A 23,633-nucleotide genomic window follows, 5' to 3' on the forward strand; every position below is an offset into this window, starting at 1 on the left:
CAAGGATATAAACAAGAAGTCTCCCAGTACTTAAGGCCAGTAGGTTTTCCTTCCTGGTTTTAAGGTTCACTGACCTCCACTTCATTCACAGATTTAAACTCTACTCAGTGGGGCTGGAGGCTTGCTGTAGCACCTGGATGAAGGCGTCATGAGGGCTCCCTCGGGAATTCGGATCTCCTCCCCGTCTCCCAGCCAGAGATCTCACAGTTATCTTCATGCATAAAATTAGATCTCATGAACCCTCAAAAGAATGACTTGCTTTTGTGACTATGACCTCAGTGAGCCCCTGTGTGGATGTATCTAACCTCATACCTGGGATGGTCAGTTTGCTAATAATACTAAGGACAGCTGGGTGAAGGGCTCACACACCACCACCACCCCCGGCCCCCGTGGCGGCCAGCTGGCTTCTCGAATGGGAATGCTGTTCTGAGAGCACAGATTAGGTCCCTCACGGCAGCCAACCATCTCACAAATGCACTCCACCCATCAGCAGAGGTTCTGGCGCAATAGCCAGGGGAGTAACAGTAACTATAACAGATACGGTGCATTGACCACAACCCCTCCCTTGTGGGCTCGTATTCTGTCATGTATTCATTCAGCGAATAGTCATTAAAAACTTAGCTTGTGCCTGGTATTGATCTGAGCAGCAACTGTTCAAAGCAGTGAGTAAGACAGAATTCCTGCCTCCCGAGGCTTATTGTAATAGGATGAGTTAGTCTTCAAACAAATAAATGGGAAAAATATACGTTGTGGTAAAAGGTTAAGTGCTCTGGAAAGAAAGAAAGCAAGCAGGAAGGGGGACAGAGACTACTGGGAAGGGGAAATTCCACCTTAAATAGGGTGGGCATGAAAGGATGCACTGAGTAAAGACCCGAGGAGGGGAAAGGGTGAGCCCAATCTGATCTCTGGGGAAGCACATTCCAGCAGGACAGCACAGTTGCAAGGCTCCGAGGCAGGAACATGCCTGGTGTGTCTACTGCAAGAAGACCGCTGTGGCTGGAGGAGAAGAGTGAGGGGCAGAAGGGGGGAGGGGCATAAGGGGGCAGGGGCAGATGGTACAGGGTCCTGTGGCTTCCCGGCGAGAGCTCTGGCTTTCACTCAGCGAGGCAGGAGGAGCCGCTGGAGGGTTCCCTGCAGGAGATACGCGTGCTGACCTACATGTACCAGGGTCACAGGGCCAGACTTTTTTGTCTTGTTTTGGTTTTTTTTTTTTTGGCTGTGCCACACGGCATGTGGGATCTTGGTTCCCTGACCAGGGATCAAACCTGCGCCCCCTGCATTGGGAGCCCGGTGTCTTAACCACTGGACTGCCAGGGAAGTCCCAAAAGGCAGACTGAAGTGGGGCAGTGATGCACTCAGGGAGACACTGCAGTAACTCAGGCAAGAGATATGGTGGCTTGGGCCAGGGTGCAGTGCTGCAGGTCAGACTGGTGGTCAGGGTCTGGATAAATAGGGACTGTAGAGCTGACGGGAGTGAGCGATGAATTAAATGTGCGGTACGAGAAAAAACCCAGAAGAATGGTTCTGAGGTTTGGTAGTTACAGTATCTAAGAAATCAATGATGTAACAGCTGTGAATAATGGTGTACAGGTGAATAATACACGCAGTGCAAACAAATCGAGACCAGCTGGGAGAGAGCAGCTGACAGAGAGCAGTAAGGAAATTTTCAGAGGAGCCCTGGGTTGGAAAAGGGAGCATTCCAGCCCTCAGCCCAGCGTCTGGCACGTAGTAGGCCCCCATAAATGTCTTGAATGTGAAGGAGTACAGTTACACAAATAAACACCAAGCTTTACGAGCAATATCATCTTGAGGGAAAATATAATTTTTATAGAAGAGGAGCAGACGAAAGGAAAAGGAACCAAACCAGAACAGACTTGGATTGAAGAGCTTTGTCCACACCTGAAACCGTATCTGTCCTAAGCCAACTCCTTGGCTGGTGGTGGGAACTCCTATCTGCCTTCCCTCTAGTAAAGAAGTCCTGGCCATAATCGACAAACTGGCCCTAGAGCATGTTATTATCCTGCTAATGTCCTAGGAGAAGGAATAATATTACATTTGGGCTAAATTCCAAAAAAAATAGCTCTGAGAGAAAACCCCGAAGTTCTCAGGGCCTTAATAATAGGGCCACTACTGGGCGAATACACATTGAGTTGTAGTTCCTCGCAGCTCAGTCCTTAATCCTCTTTTCTTTTTTTTTTACATCTTTATTGGAGTATAATTGCTTTACAGTAGTGTGTTAGTTTCTGCTTTATAACAAAGTGAATCAGTTTTACATATACATATGTTCCCATATCTCTTCCCTCTTGCGTCTCCCTCCCTCCCACCCTCCCTATCCCACCCCTCTAGGTGGTCACAAAGCACCGAGCTGATCTCCCTGTGCTATGCGGCTGCTTCCCACCAGCTATCTACCTTACCTTTGGTAGTGTATATATGTCCATGCCTCTCCCTCGCTTTGTCACAGCTCTTTTCTATCTATACCTTCTCCCTGTGCGGCATCAGCCAATCAAGCCCATAACTCTAAAACCTTTAATAAGTTGATGCTTCTCAAATGTGTATCTCCTGCTCTGCCCTCTCCTCTGAGCTCCAGGCTTATATATCTAACTACTCACTCATCGTGACACCACTAACTTGGATACCTAAGATGCATGAAATAGGCATCTCCAATTTAACATACCCCCAACTGAACTCTTGACCCTGGTCAATCAACCTGCCCCTTCTCTAAGCTTCCCTGTCTCGGGAAATGGTACCACTGTTAATACACTACTGTAGCTGAGGAGCCATCATTGGTCCCCACCTTTCTCTCTCACCCCACATTCAATCCATCGGCAAGTCCTACCAACTCTACCTTCAAAATACAGCCCAATCTGACCACCGTTCATCGCTGCCAGCGTGACCATCCCAGGCTTCACCACCATCGCCTTCTATTACCTCCACCCTTGCCCACCATGGCCAGTTCTCCACACAGCAGCCAGAGTGATCTTTCAACATATACCAAGTCACACCACCCATCTGCTCAAAACACTTCAAAGACTTCCCATCGAACGTGAAATACAACCCAACGAGGCCCAATGGGATCTGGCCCCGACTGGCTTTCTGATCCCTCTTCCCTCCATGCCCTTCTGAAGCGCTCCTGCCTTCCTGTTGTTCCTTGAACCCACCAAACAATCACTGTGCCAAGCAAGCCACTGTGAGGTTTCTCTGCGAAGCCTTTCTTGACCACCTCAGACAGAATACGGCTATCGTCTGGTTGTTCTCACAGCACTCAGTCCACAAGGGTGGAAGGGATGATAACACTTTATCATGGCATCCACTGAACACAAGTCTGTCTTCTCTCCTCAAAAGGAGCCACAAAGTACCTTCTTACCATCCCGGCAATGAGGAGGCTGTCTAAAGTCTGTTGTGTACATTGAGTTGAACTGAATGGCCCAATCAGCCACCACCTCCTCTGCCAATCTAACTGATGGCAGCAGGGAGCCGTGGAAAGAGCCTGGGCTTTTCTAGTGACACAACACTAGGTTCCAATCCAGGCTTTCTACCTTAATAACTGAACCACCCTGGGCAGGTCACTTAACCTCTCTGTGCCTCAGTTGCCTCATCTGTAAAACAAGGAATGATCAGATTCAACTTCAAGGTTACTGTAAGAACTAGAAGCCACACAGGTAAAGGACCCGGCACAGTGCCTGGCACACAGTAGGTACATGATAAATGGTAGCTAGTATTATTATCCACATATATCTTGTCTTTCATCTCTCTTTACGGCATTACTGAACGTCCAGAGATTCCAACAAAGCATGCTTTGTCCTTCGAGAGGAGAAGTAACACGATGAGAAAGACATCAAGACATACGGATGGGAGAAGAGGCTTCACTCCAGGTGGTGTAAGGGGAGGTGGCAGACTGAGGCCACGGGAAACAAGACGACTGACAACAGCAAGATAACCCCCTTTTCCTCTCCAGCCAACCTCTGCCCACTTCGGAACTGTCCATGACCGCAAAAGCCACAGAGGACCCAAGTCCCCACTGAGGTCTCAGCGCCTGAGCGCCAGGGTGGGTCTCATAAAGAGAGATTGGTTGCCACAGCAGAAAAGGATATGCAAGCTCTTCCAAATTAGAACAGGAATTTAATTAAACCAGGAGAGAAATGAGAGATAGGGAGATGATTAAGGCCCCAGGATATTTCCTTCCTTAGAGGCGAGGGGAAGAGGCAGGGACGAGCTAGAATTCACCCCCACTCACAGTCTGCCCCTTTCCTCCCCGCCCCCCAGTCATGTCCCTCTACACCCCCTACTTCTGACTCCTGGGCAATCTTCTTCCTCCGTTTTGGAACCCCTGGGCCCCTACCCCAAAACCAGCTCGGCACAAAACTCTCCCTCAAGACATATGTGCTGCTGACTCATTCTCCCAGCTTGTAACAAAGCTTAAAACTTTTAATTCCCCAGTTTTTAGTATCTTTTCTCACTCTTTCTACTTCATCTTGCTTCATGTTATGAATTATGTACAGTACTTCTGGTACTCAAGAAAGACCCTTTATCAAATCTGTGCAAAAGAGAATTCATGAGTGATTTTGATCGACGAACAGTCTCTTGAAATGACAAAGAGTTCCCCGGGCCTGCAGGGAGTTGGAGCTTGACAGGCACACAGACAGGCACATGGTGGTAGGGAGGGACACTGTGCTGTGGACATGAGACCTCATTTGGATTCGGTGGCTATAATATGTTCTAAGGACATTCTCCCTTGCGTGTCTCCCCTCTGTGAGCTGCTTAAGACCAGAGCACGTAGGGAAGAGATGTGATCATGTCAGGTGAGCACAGAGGTGGGGAGCTGCCTTACCAGGTCGGGTAGCTCACTGCAGACTTCATGCAGTCTGCAGGGCATGCCTTCGTTTTTTTAATCCGTAAACTGTAACTCAAGATAATGTCCATAGGAGGCTGCTTCCCAAATGCCTGAAACAGAGAAAGCGCTTCAAGGTCCTCCAGCAAAGGGGCTCCCGGCGGACAAGCCACAGCACACGCATGCCTTACCCATCTGAAGGGAGGGGAAAAGCCACCTCTTGTTCCTCTTGGCCCCTTTCTCTGAATCTCCTCTGCCCAAGCTCCCATCTTTCTCCCTCCTCACCGCCCACTTCCCCACTTGCTGAAGACACCCGAGATCTGGCTAAATAACCCACTTTGCAGTTTATTTAGCTCTAAATGGAAGTCGTAAGACAAATGCAATAAATAACTTGGGTACAAAAGGGAGGCATGTGTCCTCCCTCTCACTCTGTCACACACGTGCACACAGACTAAACAGGGGCGGGTACTCTCCACGGTAACCTTTCGCAGGCTCCGTGGGCCGACGGTCACAGCTGCTTCTAGTAGTGCAGGATGACAGGCAAGGTCCATGTTCCCGGGTAGACTGGGGTCCTGGAGGGTAGACCGGGGTCCTGGAGGGTAGACCAAGACTGCTGGCCCAATGAGGCCACAGAGTCTGTAATTCCCAGGACTGGAACCCCGCTGCCCACTCTTCGGGGAGCATGACCTTGGTGACCTAGCTATTAGCCATGGGTGCCTCTCTGCTCTTCCCAAGCCATTCAGGTGGCGCGCTCCCTGAGGGGCTGTGTCATGCCACTCCAACGCCACCTGCTAAGGAAGAGGAACCTGTCACAGAGAGAGAGGAGAGTGGGAGACCTGGGGAAGGGAAGGAAGACAGAGAGAGAGAGAGAGAGAGAGAGAAAGAGAGAGAGAGAGCCCTGATTGGAAACCCTGGGAGAAAGGGAGGCTGTGACAGAGATGCACCAGCCTGGCGAACTACCCCAGCCCCACCTGGGTTTGGGAGACACGTTGCCAAGAGCTCGAATGTGATCACGACTGGCGGTGAGGGAGGCGTGATCACCTGGGTGTGCGCGTGCCTGCTGCCCTTTCGATCCTGCCTTTCCTTCCAAATCAGGAAGGGCGGCCTCTCTGATTCAATGGCACAGCTGTACCTAGCAGCACCCCCGAAGGCAGGTGGAGGCACACCTCGGTCATTCAGTCAAGGTGGGGTCCCTTGGAAAAGCACTCACGTTCCCACACCCTTTCTTTTCTGCTTCATCTAGAATCTGCTCTTTTTATACAAAAGACTCCGGGAGTGGTGGCTCTGTTTCACATCATCAAGGAAACAGTTGGAAAAGGTCACGGTACCATGTTTTGTGCACAAAGGAAAGAGAAAGATCCTGACGATGTTCTAAATATATATATTCTGCCTTATTTCCTAGGGATCCCACTGATCATATCTGCCAAAACACATTTAAAGATGATACGTGAAAAATCGATTATTGTGAAGCTCAAAAACAGAAATCCTCTAAACATCACTGTTCATAACCTTCAACTATTTTAACAATACCTTAAATTTATAAAGCATATCTTGGTGCACAAAGCCCTTTCATACATACATTCTGATTTAATTCTTACAACCATAATATGCACTAAGTGTTCCAATTTAACGGAAGAGGAAGATGAGTCTCACTGAGGTCATGTGACTTGCCTAAGATCATGGTATGAGGGAGGGGGGAGTAGACAGAAAATAAAACCTGAACTTGAACCCAGATCTTCTGAGTACAACCCAATGTTGAATACTACCTATTCCTTATGGTATTCGCTATGCCAGCCTAACTGGTTTTCTAAAATATTCGTTCTTTGGTGACAAGTCACATAAGCAACTACTAATTCCTGTTAAAATTAATGTAAAAAGCTCACTGTCACCACAATGGGGGAAAACAAACAAACAAAAAACTCACATGCCAAGCTGCTAATAGCAATATTGTGCATTCACAAGTAAATTATTTACATCAATGTAATTACATTAATAGATTAATCTATCCTATAGATAAAATCTATATAACCATATTTTTTTCAACTTTCACAGATCAGAGAATTTTCACAAAACAAATACAAAAGACTATGGGCTTGCCATGCAGTTGTTAACTTTTTCTTCTGCCAAGAAAAGATATTAACTTTGAAAATTCAACTTCAAGTTGAACAAATTTAGCTTCCCAAAAAACTGTACTGCTATTATTTTCTCATTATGCCAGACTGCTAAAAACTTCATCAAGGGCTCAGTCCCGGCCCATTCAGGAACACCGCTGGAGATAAATGTCAGGTCTGCCCTAACACGAAGTGTAGAAAGTCCTGAAGTGTGTTAGAATTTGAGAGCAGCTGTAACATCAGCATTTCGCCAGTTATCCAGAGGTAATTCAAGTTAGTAAGAACTGGCATGAATACGTAAAATGTGTTCAGAAGCCATTTTAGCATCAACTACAGGTATGTTTTTCAACGTGCACATAATATAAATAACACTACACTTCAAAGCAAAAGCACAGGCCATGAGAGCTCTCAATACATAGAGCAAATGGAAGCTAAGGAAAAGGAAACATGATGGGAGAATTTGCCTTACATGCCCCCAGCAGCAATCAGATACTCTATTTGAATAAGCAAAACAAAAAACAAAAACAAAAAAGCTCACTTAGCAAAATCGAGTTTATAGGTACACAGCTCTTATAAGTAAAAAGGAGGGAGACGCAAGAGGGAGGAGATATGGGGATATGTGTATATGTATAGCTGATTCACTTTGTTATACAGCAGAAACTAACACACCATTGTAAAGCAATTATACTCCAATAAAGATGTTGAAAAATAAAAAAAAGCACTCATAAAGCAAAGAATGAGGGTCTTTTTCAAAGCACTTTCATATGTTTTATCTCATGTAATTGCTACAAGACTCTTGAGGTTAGGAACAGCTGGTGGTATTACCCACGTATTACTAATGAGAGGACTAACGCATGTTTATTTATTCATCTGACACTTACAACGATCACAGGGCTCATGGCAGAAGGGGGTCCGGTGGCTGTCCCCCTATCCTCAGTGTAAGTATCAAATCCCAAGCTGATGTTCACAAAGGTAAAAAATGGAACTTGTAGGGCTTCCCTGGTGGCGCAGTGGTTGAGAGTCCGCCTGCCGATGTAGGGGACACGGGTTCGTGCCCCGGTCCGGGAAGATCCCACATGTCACGGAGCAGCTGGGCCCGTGAGCCATGGCCGCTGAGCCTGTGCTCCGCAATGGGAGAGGCCACAACAGTGAGAGGCCCGCATACCGCAAAAAAAAAAAAAAAAAAGGAACTCCCAAACCCTAACCATGTCTCAGATTACCATCTCTTAGGTCTGCGTCTCTTTAAGAGCATTTCAGAGCCAGGTTCCAAGCCAGGAAGGCCAACTGTGTCACAGAAATTAACTACTAATTACACACAAACCCTGTGTAAACATTCCAATAAATTACAGTCCCCCTACTTTTCACTAGTTGGGTTTTTTTGTGTGTGCCTCTACCTGTCACAGGAGAAGGGAGCATGGCGCTGAGCTGGAGCACAGCAGGGAAAGCAGACGGCAGCAACAGTGGGGACGGCCCACTGTCCAGCATTAGCGGTGTCCTTCCCGACAGCAGCTCCTTCATCTGAACCTAGACCCTATGCTGCATATGCTGACAGCCGGGCAGCCTGGAAGCCAGGGCACCCTGGGTGGGTTCACAGAGCCTCTCTGTGAAATTAGCCTATTGATGGATATTTACTTGAATACATAATCATGTCTGGGGAACTGTGGTTGAAGCCAGAAGACAGAATGGTGTTTTGAAAGGGAAAAGGGACAGAGGCACCTAAAAGACAACTCCTGATAGGGGAATCTGGGAAAAACATCAGATGAATGCTACTGACGTTTAGGTCTGGGGGAGAGGGCTCAGAGGAAAGATCTCTTTTCCTTTGAGTTTTCAGGGATAGTCAGAGAAGGCTCTGTGGAGGAGGTGGCCAATGTTTTGGAGGAAAAACTAATTCAAAAAACATGAATGTAAGCTTGGCAACGATGCATATGAAAGGTACTAAGTGGCTAGGCTGAGAGATAGGAAAGGACCAGTCGGAGAGGAGAAGATCTGGGCAGCGAGTGGGCAGTGGAAGAAGATGTTCTGCTTGTCTCCCCTATATGAGTGGTTTTCACAAAATGTTCTAAATAATTATTTAACACCATTAGTGCTTCCTATGTGCTAGGCACATGTCAAGGGCTTTATCCAAGATATCTCATTTAATTCTTACTACAACTCTGTGAGGGGGGTACCGAAATTATCCTCACATTACAGATAAGGATAATAAGGCATAGAGGTTAAGTTGTCCAGGTCCCACAGGTAGTAAGGGTGGGACCAGGATTCCTAACCACTGTTATACCACGTCTAGTTAAGAAATCATTGTTTCAAACAAGATCATCAGAACATCAATGCAGAAAACGTACAGAGAGGAACACCTTTGGCATAAATGTATTTTTGCTATTTTATATATATATATGCATTTATCATACAAAACATGTATATAATGTAGAATCAATCACTCAAAACATAAGGTGGTTTTGGGGAAGATGAGCACTAAAGCGGGGGGTAGGATGCCTGCTGCAGTCTTGAATCAGCTTTGACATCCAGTTTATTTCTGTATTTTGTTTTAGTTTCACAGTACTGAGAAAATCCTCAATCATGCAGAAAAGTAATAGTGTGCTAACTTATATCACTGTCTGTGAGCAAACAAGCTCAGGCCTGAATTTTTTAAAAAGACTAACACAGAACTACCAGCCTTCTAATAGCACATTTACACAAAGTTCAAACGAACACAGAGATGGCAAAGGGAGCTTTACTCCAGGGTCTGCACAAATAAGCCAGGGCAATCATGAACAGTCTCCAAGTATGAAGATCTGGTCTACGAACACATTGATTACGTGTGTCTTTTTAAATTAGTTTTTTTTTTCATCATTTTCTATTTCCTCGATTCTAAGATACACCTTTCTTTGCAGACAAAGGTTTTAGGACTAAGAATATACGAATATGTAACATACAGAATGTAGTAGGGGTTCCCTCCTGAAATGCCATTATTAACTTTTTTTTTTTTTTTTTAGCGGTATGCGGGCCTCTCACTGCTGTGGCCTCTCCCGTTGCGGAGCATAGGCTCTGGACGCGCAGGCTCAGCGGCCATGGCTGAGGGGCCCAGCCGTTCCGCGGCATGTGGGATCTTCCCGGACCGGGGCACGAACCCATGTCCACTGCATCGGCAGGCGGACTCTCAACCACTGCGCCACCAGGGAAGCCCAAATTTTGATTAAAGTAGGACCTCGTAGAAATCCATGTAGTGGGGGAGACGGGCTTTCTGAAGGCTTTCTCTTTAGTATGCTCCCATTTCACCCTCCCCCAGCCCAGTCATTACAACCACACGGAACTGTCACACTTCACTGTGGCCTCAGAATCACAAGAGAGCTTGTTAAAAATACAGATTCCTTCTTCCTAGCTCTGTAGCTGCCAGTTCATTAGACCCAGGAGGAGCCCAGGAATCTGAAATTACATTAATTGCCCCCAGGCAATTCTAAGACGGCCCACACTCTGAGGGGCACTGAAAGAAAGTCCTCAATAAATATTTTTCTAGTGAATGATAAATTGAGGGAAAAATGAACAGAGACCTTTTGGCTGCCTAGTGCCAGAGGCTGGCACTGCGCCAACCAGTCTGGCTGGGATTCCATAAGGATTTGGCCTCCAGGGTGAGCCAGTTGAAAGTACCTGAAACAGCCACTGAGTCACCAACACACCACCCCCAGTTAATTTCTGCCCCTTAGTCCTAAGGCCTGGGGTTGCCTCAGAACAGAGAGATCATAGCCTAAGGCTGCATGACACACCAGGCACCTGAGGCCTCTGGCCACGGATCAGCAATTAAATTGTGTATTAGAGTGGGCTAAAAGAGAGGCAAAGAGCCCTGAGCCAGCTTAATGATTCTGCACAGGTGAAAGATCTGGAGACTGGCTTGGTGAGTGCGTGGTGTGAAATTCAGGCACCTGATCAGGAGGCAAACTTCGCATATTTGGAATCAACCCTAAACACGCTGACATCTCTGGTTTGACAAGTTATTAGGAAATCAAAATGGATATGAAAGAGTAGGAATAATTTCAGGGTAGAAGCAGCTATGGATGGGAAGGAGAAAGAAAGCAAACCACAGTTTTTTTTTATCCCACGGAGGGAACCAGGGACTGGAAACTGTGGACCCCAGGCTCTGGCCCAGCGGGCAGGGAGCAAGGAGAAAGGCATTGCAGGGTTTAGAGGGAGGACGAGTGATTCACATGGAGAACAGGCTGCCAAAGGCAGCAGCAGAAGCCACAAACATAAATGGTTTTTTTTTTTCCACCTGAAAAGCCGATATCTTTATTTTTTTTTAACATCTTTATTGGAGTATAATTGCTTTACAATGGGGTGTTAGTTTCTGCTGTATAACAAAGTGAATCAGCTATGCATATACATATGTTCCCATATCTCCTCCCTCTTGCGTCTCCCTCCCACCCTCCCTATCCCACCCCTCTAGGTGGTCACAAAGCACCCAGATGATCTCCCTGTGCTATGCAGCTGCTTCCCATTAGCTATCTATTTTACATTTGGTACTGTATGTAAGTCCATGCCACTCTCTCACTTCGTCCCAGCTTACCCTTCCCCCTCCCCGTGTCCTCAAGTCCATTCTCTACATCTGCGTCTTTATTCCTGTCCTGCCCCCAGGTTCTTCAGAACCTTTTTTTTTTTTTTTTTAGATTCCATATATATGTGTTAGCATACGGTATTTGTTTTTCTCTTTCTGACTTACTTCACTCTGTATGACAGATTCTAGGTCCATCCACCTCAATGTGTTTTTAAAAAGAGACACTCTGGGGCTTCCCTGGTGGCGCAGTGGTTGAGAGTCCGCCTGCCGATGCAGGGGACGCGGGTTCATGCCCCCGTCAGGGAAGATCCCACATACCGCGGAGCGGCTGGGCCCGTGAGCCATGGCCGCTGAGCCTGCGCGTCCAGAGCCTGTGCTCCACAATGGGAGAGGCCACAGCAGTGAGAGGCCCGCGAACCGCAAAAAAAAAAAAGACACTCTGAGGAGGAAAACAGGATTACAGAGTACAATGCTAGTGAGGAAGGTGGGCGGGCCTGGTAGGTTTCAGTCCCCCACAGTTTCCCCAGTCAATGCTCTGAACTGGGCTGACGCAGGGCGAGGTGCCCAGGAGTGAAGTCTGGGAGGGCCCAGGAGGTGTGCCACACCTTCTGTCACAGCTTACTCTGCTCACGGGGACACACACCCCTCACTCACTCACTCTCCCTCTACTGGGGGCAGTTCAAGCGCCGAATTAGAAATCAGAACAGCTAGTTTTAAAGCTCACTGCCTACGTCTTCAGAGCAATGAGACAGGTTTCTCAAACTCACTCCATAGACTGAATTTGTCCAGGAGATTCCAGAGTAACATTTGAAAAAAGGCCTATAATCCGTTTACTCCCTTTTCACAGTCTCCCCCCGCCTCCCCACCTCTTTCTTCCCTACCCAGCTCAAATTCCACCTCTCCTGATTCTCATTTTATTGGTGAAAGCCAACTCTCCACCTACTTCCTTGCCTGAACCTCAGGGGCCAAATGTGACTACAGGAAAACACAACACAGTCACTGGTCTCACTTTCACCCCAGCACCATTAACCCCGAGCGGGTCCTCAATGCTGCCCGGGGATCAGATCCCCACTGCACTTAGTCCCTCGCTCCAACTTCCAGCATTTCCCTCCTCCCACCTTCGGCTCATGACCTGACTTTCTATTTCATCGAGACAATAGAAGCAATAGGGGAATTTACACGCTTCCGTCACCACGTCTCCCCCCCATCCCAGCCTCTGCAGCCTCCCTCCCAGGACTATGGATGAACCATGAAGCTGGGCTCCAAGCCTCACCCTCCAGCCTGTGCTCTGATGGGCTAGGAGCCCACCCCCTCTTACCTGCTTTCGAAGGCCGCTCCACCAGCTGTCCTCTCTCTCCAGCAGCAATGATTTTTACCTTGAATGACTCATTCTCACCAAAAAGCAAGTGGTATTTCTTCTACCTGCCCCACTCTCTCGGCTTCTCTTTCAACAGAACTCAACACAACGGTCTGTATGGTTGTCTCCAAACCTCTCTTAAACCTTCTCCAATCAGGTTTTCGCCCCTCCCACTTTCCCCTCCTGGCCTCTGATGATTAATTCTTAGCCCTTATCTGCCTTGACCCATCTCTAGGCAGCATTTGATTCAGCTGATCACCGCTACTTCTTCCTGAAGCACTCTCTTCCCTTGGCCTATAGGACACCCTGCCCCCCCGCGGCTCCTTCTCAGCCTTCTTGCTAACTCCTTAACTCACCCACATCTTAACACTGGAACTTAGTTCTGGAACCTCTTCTCTATAGTTAGATATTTCCTTCCTTGATGGTTTCTCCAGTCTTTGCACTTTAAATACCATTCTATACACAGAAAACTCCTGAATTTATCATCTCCAGCCTAGGCTCCTACCCTGAATCCATTTACCCAACTCTCTCCTTACACCACATCAAATAAGCATCGCAAATTTTTCATTCATGTCCAAACTCAATTCTTTATCTTCCTCCCCATCTACTTCACCTCTCAGCCTTCATGGGAAAGGGGCAGACTAACTTCCGGTATCCACTTATTAATCCCTTTGTGTATGAGACAAGTCACAGATGAACAGACACTGGTATCAGATTCCAGGTGTCATCTGTATTACAGGGACCCAGACAACTGCAAGGACACGGGAACAGGCTCGCACAGACAGGGATGTAGGGAAAAAAACAGCCTATTCCAGAGCATGAGTGATCAGTTACAGGAGTCTACAAATTGTACCAACTAGACACCTTATCCTAGGTCAGCTGGTACACCTTATCACTCTGACACCGTAAGATGATGGTAGGTTCCTGGCCCCTATCTGTCAAATGAGCTTTGAGTATGTTCTGTTCCCAGAGCATGTGGAGGAGGTGGTGATGAAAACTAAAGGAGAGATGAGCAAACAACATTCCCTAGTCGCATGGAACTCAGCACCGAACACGTTCTCTGCAGATACTATAAAATCAGAGAAACTTCAGGAAGCTGGAGACGGCAGTTTTCCACCAACCCTCGGATGTGGCATTATTCTTTCAACATACAACAATTATATGTTGTATACGTACAATTATCTTTTCAGCAATGAGGCAAAAAGTGAGTTCTGTTAACCATGTAGCACAGATTAACTATGTGTAGCTGGGAGAAGGCAACTTAAGGAGCGTCACGGGCTCTGTCACAGACCAAAGGACTTCTGAGAGGGAGGAAGACTCTCAGAAAGCATCAGACCACAGGTTGCCTCTTCTTTCCAAAAGCCAGGAAACAGTATAAAAATCTTCCCCACAGCAGCGCAGAGCACCGAGGCAGTCATAACAGAACATAACAGTCATAACACCTGTGAAGCCGAAGAACGCACACCTCCAAAAGTGTCCGCATCTGCATGAGTTATCAACACCAGGTGAGAAGAGAAACAGCTTGATGAAAAATACAGATGAAATGTAGAAATACAGATCAAAACGACTGGACTTGAAGAGCACAGACTGGAGGAACCGCAGACAGCGAATGGGAACCCCCGCAATCTGTATATTATATTCCTGGTACCACAAACAGCAGAGAACATAAAACCAGAATGACGACAGGGAAATCAGACTCAGCCCAGAATCGGGAGAAAGCCAGATCTGAGAGCCACATCTCACCCAGGTGAAGAAGGTTAGAAGTTAATAATGGAGCCACGGTAACATCTGTGGAGTGAACAGCACTGAGGGAGAAGGTGCTGTCCTGGAGAAGCAACACCTATCCAGATTAGAAGAAATGAAAGGAATTAAACTCGTAAGAAGAGGGGAGAGTCTGCAAATGGAGGAGACCTTGGGAGAGACAGTCAAAACAGGAAGAAGCAGCCAGCAGAACCGTAGACTGCTTTGCATCTTTCTACCACAAGAGGGAGGGAAGCCAAGAATACAGTTGGAGTGTGACCAAGCCAAGTTGAAATTTTGGGAGAGACTAAATTGAGCACAGCACGCAGGACTCCAGGTTGCCCTGACAATGGGAACTCTCCCCCACCCTTACAATCATGCATGCTCATGAGAAAAGCTACATGCAAATGAAGTCAACGGTAATCAATGGCAGAGCCACACAAGGTCACAGGAGGCATTTAGGAAGGGTCTGTGTGGCAGAAAAGGGATGCAAACACCAGGGAAGCATTTAACTTACATAGAAAAAGGTTAAACTGAGTCCACATGTTTGAGAGAGCTTCTGCGTACAGTGTCAACCTGAAGGTTCTCCTAATGGTTTGGTTATAACTGGCGCCAATAAATCTTACGTATTCGTTGTAACCACTGAATAGAAGAGGCATTGGACAGGGAAATAGGGACTCCCTTTACTTTGTGGTCTTTGTGAAGAAATACAGTGGCTGGGTGAATTGGGCCTTCCAGGAATAGGGGTAGAAAGGGAGATCAACAGTTATATCTGCGTCTTATTAGCAGTGGTAATAATAAAAGGCACAGTGGGTAATTTTTCTCTATGTAGAAACATACATATATACATACATCTATTTAGAGTACTCAGGTGACTAGTTGTTCATAGTTAATTCAGTGCTGTGTAACCAGTTCTAATATATATGTAAAGTTCTGTCATTAAAAAATCTTAAGTTAAAATTAAGAGAAGAAAAATAAATACTCAGGTATCGTTGACATGGGCTTTCAGAATCTGCACGTTTTCAACCAAGATCCCAGGCATCTCTAATCTCATACTTTCAATGGGCATAAGCGGGAGAGGGGTGTTAGGTGAATTAGTCTGTACTATTTATTTTAAAAAAAAATTTTTTTAATTTATTTATCTTTGGCTGTGCTGGGTCTTCGTTGCTGCGTGCAGGCTTGCTCTAGTTGCGGTGAGCGGGGGCTACTCTTCGTTGAGGTGCGCAGGTTTCTCATTGCAGTGGCTTCTCTTGTTGTGGAGCATGAGCTCTAGGTGTGCGGGCTTCAGTAGTTGCAGCACACTGGCTCAGTAGTTGTGGCAAACAGGCTCAGTAGTTGTGGCTCACGGGCTCTAGAGTGCAGGCTCAGTAGTTGTGGCACACGGGCTTAGTTGCTCTGCAGCATGTGGGATCTTCCTGGACCAGAGCTCAAACCAATGTCCCCTGCATTGGCAGGCGGATTCTTAACCACTGCACCACCAGGGAAGCCCAGTCTGTACTATTTAAATTGTTATTTTCCCCCATCCTGGATCCTCCTTCCTGTCCAAGCTAAATGGTTGAATTTGGGTAAATTAAAAGTGTTTAAAACAAGACAACAGGTTATGCTAAGCCCCATGTCACCAATGCAAAACTTCATTTCAGTGTCAGCCTCTCCCACAAATGGGCTCTTAAACCAGTCAATCAGGAATCACCTGTTCAGCACTAGTGATCAGGTGAGTCATCTGCACCAGCATCTTCCTGATAAAACCCTGCCACGCCCCAAAGGAAAGTGACCTTGCCACAACTAATCCACTTTTTACTAACTTCCTGGTCCAGCGCCCTTCTGCATATAAAAGCCTTTCGTTTTTTGAACAGCTCCTCAGAGCTCCTTTCCAGCTGCTAGATGGGATGCTGCCCAATTCATGAATGGCTGAATAAAGTCAATAACATCTTTGAAATTCACTCAGTTGAATTTTGGTTTCTTTAACAAAAGCTTGCATGATGTGACTCCACCATATATTGCAAGCCCTACACCCACCAGACTGAAGAGTCCACAGCTCTGAACCTTCCTCTAGCAGCAGAGAACCCTAACTCCAGGATGTGCATCCAGCTCCTGCGAGAGAGCTCTGCCTGGGCCATGCTTTCCACCCCAGTCTCCTGCTCAAAGGAAGCCCAGACTTTGACGGCTCCTTCTCTTCCTAAGGAGCCAGACTTTGTCCTTGTTCCACTGGCCTTTTTCATCCACCTTCTCCTGAATCAAGGGGTCATTACCCATCTAACTACAACCATCACCTCTGCCTGTGGACTCTTGGCTCCATGCCCTCCCCCTAGATCCAATGCTTTGGAAAGTGATGTCATTTCAAAGTGGGCATGAGTTCATTCTGCCCCATAAGCAGCCACTTTTTGGAAATCAGCCCAACAGCTCACTGAGTTCCCTCAAGTCTGGATCCAGCCACAGGGGTAGCAGGAGGCCTTCAGTAAACAAGTTCAATGACTGATGTCATTGTCAGAGGTACTGTGAGTCTGTGGCCCTGGGAGCCCATGCAATCCAAGGTTTCAGAGAATCTGCAGCTTGACCTCTTCTCCCTGCTTCCTCGGTAGAGCACACCTGCGTTCACTGTGTCTGGGTGACCTCCATACCTATGTTGGACAGATAACCTGAGGGAGACTGGAATTTGAAGAGAGCACCAGGAGAGCAGGGATCATGGCACTTTTTTTTCCCTCTGTTTCCCCAGTGCCTAGCACACTGCTTGATACATCACAGATGCTCACTAATATATGTCAAAAGAATGAATGAATGAACAAAGGAACTAATGTAAGTGATGAGTAATTCCTGTTTATCTCAGTACCTTCTGAGCCTTGGCTCCGGAGGACCAACAGATCTCGCCTTTATCTTCGAATGCAACACTTCTCCCTTCAGGCTTTCAATGCATTTATCACATCACTTAGGTGAGTCTACACATAGAACTGAAATACATCGCTCCCAAAGCCCCGCAAATGACACCAGCCGCTGTGGGGACAGTGCTGTCATTTCCAGAGGTGCCTGGTTAATCTGAGTGACACGGCTTCAAGACAACCTTCACATCTCAAATGAGGAGCAACTGGACTCATCAACCTCGGCTCCCTGACCTCCTTCCTGCCACCCCACAACTGGTGAGAATCCCAGAGTGTCCTCAAGGGTTTTCTAGGTCACACATAACCCCCCTGGGATTTCTGGGCATACGCTGGTCCTTGGGACTTCTTCACTGCCCTGTAGAGCTTTGGCATAATAGCCTGTGGCTGTTTTCTGCAAAGCTCTACCTGCCTGGGAGCTTGGGAATGGGTCCAGGTTAGTGATGGACATTTACTAGGTACCTACTTGTACGGGCTTTATGCAGACCCTGGCTCTTCCTCCATGACAATCTGGTTGAGTCTCTCCTGAGACAGCATTTCCTTTCCTTCCGGTATAGATTATGTCCAGAAGTCCTTCTAAGGGGGGCTTTTTGTAAGCCACCCCATGTTCCACCCATTATTTATACAGACGGAATCAGGTTAGAAGGAAAGGTAAAGGTAGACTGTGGGAGGGCAAGTAAGATGGGTGATTGCTCCAAACGGATCTGCCTTGGGGTGGGCTGGCTGTATGCATAGGAGGGTACGGACCTTTATGAGCACCTATTTACAAGACAATTTGCCCAAATTGCTTTGCCCCCCCTAGGCCTCCTATGTAGCAAAGCACACACCTCCCCACCCTCTCATTTTAGAACTTAGACTCTGCACCATGCCTTTCATAACTTGTTGAGATCAGACTCTGGGAGGTGGAAGACACTTCAGTGCTCACTCTAACATCCCGCACAGACAGTTAGATAGCCCTGTCTTGTACACCAACTCAGAACTTTCCCAACATGCCCAATCACATGAATCACCAGGGGCACGTGTAAAAAATGTAGCTCAGCTCACCAACTATTCAAAACCACATGAAATCAAAATCGCCAAGGGCCTGTGAATCAGAATTTTCAACAAGCATCCCTAGTGAGTCTTACAATTAAGCGTGTTACTTATGTGCATGTGATGCAATGGTTCTTGAGGGAAGCTACATATTAGTATCAGCTAGGAAGCTTTAAAAAGAAAATCAATGACAGGTCTTTACCCCTAGCTATTCCTACTTAACTCGTCTGGAGTAGAGCCCAGGCAATGTCAATTTTTAAAGCTCTCTCCCAGCTGATTCTAGTGTGCGGCCAGGGGTGGGAACTACCGGAATACCTTCCCAGACCAGTGGTAAGCTCTTTGAAGACAGCAACCAACAAATCTATACCTCTTGGTGCCCCTCACTGAACCCCACCACCATGTCGAACCAGTAGCAGAACAAAACGGCTGAGCTGATCTAACTAGCAGTTCACCCATCAAATATGGCATGTAATTTCCTAACTATATTAAGAAGCTGTGTACTTAGCAAGAGGCCAAAAAACAGAGGCAAATAAACTGCTAAGTATAGATTATGTCCACAAGTCCTTCTAAAGGGGGCTTTTTGTAAGCTACCCCATGTTCCACCCATTATTTATACAGACAGAATCAGGTTAGAAGGAAAGGAAAAGGTAGCCCGTGGGAGGGCAACCATGGTTGAGTCTACACACACACACACACACACGCACGCACACACGCACACACACACACACACACACACACCTGCTCCGGCCCCTCGCCAGCTCTACTCACATTGTACAGCACGGTGGTCCACCCTTCCATGGTGATGCACTGGAAGACAGTCAGCACAGCAAAAAGGATGTTATCAAACTGGGTGATCCCGTCATTGGGGCCGATCCAGTCCCGGCATTCATAACCAGCTGGGCAGCCCTGCACACCACATGGGTGAGGGGGGTCAAATCCTTCTAGAATACCTGCAGACACATTTGGAGGGTGGGGGATAAACCACATGATGCTTAGCATGAGCTGGAAATGATCCCAGGAGGCCACAAGCATGCAATTCTATTTCCCACAGAAAGGTTTGTCCTTTGTCTCCAGCTCCTACCCTTCTCTGGCATCTCTGCACCTCACAGCTCACATACCATGTGTTCAACCCAATGGTTCCCAACCTCCTGTGAAAATGAAGCCTTTTCCACATGCCCCCCCCCACCCCCTCTTTCCTCAGGTCACATCTTCTACCTTCTCCTGAGTCCCACAGGAATTTACAGGACTGGGTCACCCAGAAAGGTCTGAGCTGAAGGCAGAATCTTACTGATTTTCTAACTTCAGACTCCAGGATAGACTCTTAGTTCTTTCTGGGTTCCTTGGGAACAATTATAAACTACAGTCCCTTCCGTGGATCTTAACTCCTTGTTTTTATGGCCTAAATTCCTCATCTTAAATAAGACAAAAATAAAAATCCAACGTGAAAGGTGTCCTTTGAAGATTCTTTTCATAAAAACATGGTACCTAATTGGGCTCCTTCAACCTCTCCCCTGCCCCCTTTCCTCCTAGAGCACTCGACTGAACTTGAAAAGAACAAAGAAGATACAGGGAGACAAGAATGCCAGATCTGTGTACGCTGCTCATCTCCCAAGCACCCCTGCCAAGTCATGCTCAGAACTCCCCCAGTTCTTCCACACTATGTGTGGGTCACAGCAGAGAGGGGGAAGGTCATGAGCTCGAGCACGGATGGAAAATGTCCCCAAGCTCTGGAGGGGCCCCAGATCTGACTCCGGACTCCTGGTCTCTCTGGCTGTGGGCCAAAGAGGCCACATACAAAGGGTAATTCTTCAGGCAGAAGGTTTTTGACATGCATTCTGATAGCCTCCTACCAAGGGGTGGGGCAGCTGAGACCTTCTATTGAAATAAACTATAAACCTAAGAGGTTACTCGCTTTGCGGTATCAGTGCACAATGGGGACCTTTAGGCTGGTTGTGCGTCGTAAAGCTGCTGACTAGGAAGTCTCTGGTTCTAATTCTAGGGTTGGGACCAGCCTCCAAATGCCCTGAAATGACCCCGATGACCAGAGGAGAGAGGAAGGAAGCAGCAGACGTCAGCAAACAGTGCCCCTACCTGAATTGTTCATGAAGCAAGCTCGGTGCAGCTTCCCACTGTAGAACTCCAAGCCGATGATCGCAAACATCAGGATGGCGAAGAAGAGCAGAAGGCCAATCTGCAGCAGAGGCACCATGGCCTTCATGATGGACTTCAACACAATCTGCAGGCCTGCAAGGAAAGCAAGAGAATGATAAACGGAGCCCTCGCTCGGCACCACCTGATACGGCAGGCTGACTTCTTCCTGGGAGAAGGGGGGCAAGTCTGAGGGAAAAGAACCATTGATCCTGAAATGAGAAAGCAATTCACGAAGGGACAACCAGGATGAGTCAAGCCAAAGACGGCCATCACCCCCTCCCCTAGGGATCAATCCCTACCTCTTCCTCACCATTCCCTGATCATTTACATACCTATCACCCTTCCCTTATTCACTGCACCCATGCTGTCTTCTGGATTCCTCCTATAGATGAAACTTATTAGAATACGCTTCTTTCCTAAAGGGAATTAGGCCCAGCCCTGCTAGGCTATAAGTCTGTAAGAACAAGGAAAAAGTTCATCTTCCCCACAACTCAATCTCAGACCCAGCTCTCCCACCCACTGTTGGGGAAGCAGAATTAGTACAACCACTGTTCACGAAACACCATATCCTTTGACTCAGAAATTGTCCTTCTAGGATTCTAGCCTAAGAAAATAATCAGAGATTTGAATAATATTTAAGTAAAAAGATGTTTGTTGCAGCACTATTTCTAGTTAGAAAAAGAAAACTGCAAATAACCTAAATGAATAGCAACACAGAAATGACTACCCAAGTCAGGGACTGTATAAGACAGACTATAATACAGATTTAAAAATCATATTTCTGAAGAATTTTTTTTTTTTTTTTTTTTTTTTTGGCGGTATGCAGGCCTCTCACTGTTGTGGCCTCTCCCGTTGCGGAGCCCAGGCTCCAGACACGCAGGCGCAGCGGCCATGGCTCACGGGCCCAGCTGCTCCGCAGCATGTGGGATCTTCCCGGACCGGGGCACGAACCCGTGTCCCCTGCATCAGCAGGCGGACTCTCAACCACCGCGCCACCAGGGAAGCCCTGAAGAATTTTTAACGTCAGGAAAATCAAATGCTTATGATGGGATCCAATACCAAAATTACAGCATGATCCCAATCACATTAAAATGCACAGGAAAAAATGAATGAAAAAATATGCTAAAATGTTAACAAAAGTTATATTTCTGAGTGATAGGATAATGCGTGCTCTTCATTTTCTATTATTTCCTTTACTTTCCCAATTTTTTACAAAGATCTTTCATTATCTTTTAAATATGAAAAAAGTCTGCTAAATTTTAAAATGGAAGGTGATGCCGGATTGCTGCAGGTCCTCTATTTATTACTGCAGGGGCTTCCTCTCAGGAGAAATTATTTCTTGTTTATCCCTAATTCTCTTCGACCCTGGATCTGGTTGAGGACACATCAGTAAAGCTATCAGCAGAGGAGAAAGAAGAAAGGTGCTCACTAGGTATCCCCGACACGAGCTTCAGGGGCCTTAGGACACGCACAGCCCGGAGCGTCCTCAGGTCCACATGTGTGTTGAAGTGGGTTCCCGCAGTGGCCAGGATGCTGCAGATGGAGACACAGAAGGTCAAGGTTACCACAGTCTGCCTTTCTCCTGCTGTTCCATGGGGGAAGCTGGGTTAAAGAAGGATCATCGGCCTGGAAAGCACACAGAGCTGATGCCAGCTGCGTGTGGGCGCACCTGAGCTTGGGTGAATCACCAGTGATTCCGAATGGAATTAAATTTAGCCGCATCTGGATTTCACTTCGAAAAGGAGGAAAACTGATCATCGCAATGGAATCCTAGCTCCAAATCATTAGTAAAACACAAGGTCCCCAGCATCTGTCTCACCCCTGCCCCGAAACCGTGTCCCCTACCCTCCTCTCTGCCCCTTGCCAATTTCCTTCCCCTCTTTCCAACCTACCAAGGGCCTCACATATTTTATCTTAAAATTTTCTTCGATTCCCCTGTCTCCTATTGCCTTCAGGAAATTTCTCTGGATTAACTGCAGTAAAGGAGTAACTCACTCTTCTTTACCTTGACGCTTAGAATTTTTACCAAACAAAATCAATCACTCTGATGCTTATACTTAGGGAATAACGTCACTGGTCCCCATGCAGTATTTTTATAATCGCCCCCAAATCACTGTGTGACCTGGATTTGGTTTCTTTGTTTCCACTTTTCTACTTCCACAGCCATATCCAGGAACACACACACACACAACAAAAATCCATAACAATCCTATTAGATGGTGTACACCAAGTACCTTGTCTTGAGGAGACAATTTATTTCATATAATCCCATGACACTGCAGGTACTTTGGAGAGACAAAGACACTTAAGTATTTATGACAGGTACAGCAGAAGACTAACAGTCAGAAGAACTGGGTTTCAGTCCTGACTCATGTACTTGTGAACTGGGTGCCTTGAGGCCAGTCAACCTCTATGAGCCACGCTACCCTTATCTACAAACTGGGGGAGTACCATGGCCTAGTTACAAAAACAAAACGACATGGAATTGAATGTTATGAGTGCTCTGTAAACTATAACGTGCAAAACAGACATTATATCTAACACAAATGTTAATAATATTGCCTTTACAACTCTGTCTAATTTTAGTCTTCTTTCTGTAGGGTACTGCTTTTTCTTCCTTACAACTTCCGGGACAATTTCAGCTATGTGGAACTATTGGGGAATGACTCATTCAGAAAACTGAGTTTTCTATATGGTCAAAGGGTGGCAAGAATGATTTATTTCATTTAATTATTTTAAGGGGCTTTGGAGGACTGGGGAGAGGCTGGTTCAGCTGAGGGTAAAAAGGGCCTGGACACATCTCGTGGCTGGCCACGCGAGGCCCCTGCACCATAGTTTTGCTTCTCTCTTTGACGTTAGCTTTACTTTTCTTCTCTTTCCCATGTCATCAACCCTGTTTCTCTGACATTTGACATTCAAGATACCTTGAAGTCTCTTTAATATGTGAACGAACCGTTTATGCTCTATTATCTCTAGAAAACAGATACAGGATCAACAGAGA

The 23,633-nt window shown here is 46.8% G+C and overlaps 1 protein-coding gene across 1 annotated transcript in view; it reads right to left on the reverse strand.

The window, feature by feature from the left end:
• CACNA1E (calcium voltage-gated channel subunit alpha1 E) overlaps positions 1-23,633 on the reverse strand; it is a 474,871-nt gene that overhangs the window by 186,680 nt on the left and 264,558 nt on the right. Inside the window, exons 7-9 of the mRNA XM_049700372.1 lie at positions 22,062-22,165; positions 20,573-20,725; positions 19,250-19,431 (exon numbers count right to left, since the gene is read on the reverse strand). Coding sequence (XP_049556329.1) covers positions 19,250-19,431; positions 20,573-20,725; positions 22,062-22,165 — 439 coding nt within the window. The remainder of the gene's footprint in view (positions 1-19,249; positions 19,432-20,572; positions 20,726-22,061; positions 22,166-23,633) is intronic.

The sequence above is a fragment of the Orcinus orca genome, chromosome 1, assembly GCF_937001465.1.
Source record: "Orcinus orca chromosome 1, mOrcOrc1.1, whole genome shotgun sequence".
Taxonomy (NCBI): domain Eukaryota; kingdom Metazoa; phylum Chordata; class Mammalia; order Artiodactyla; family Delphinidae; genus Orcinus; species Orcinus orca.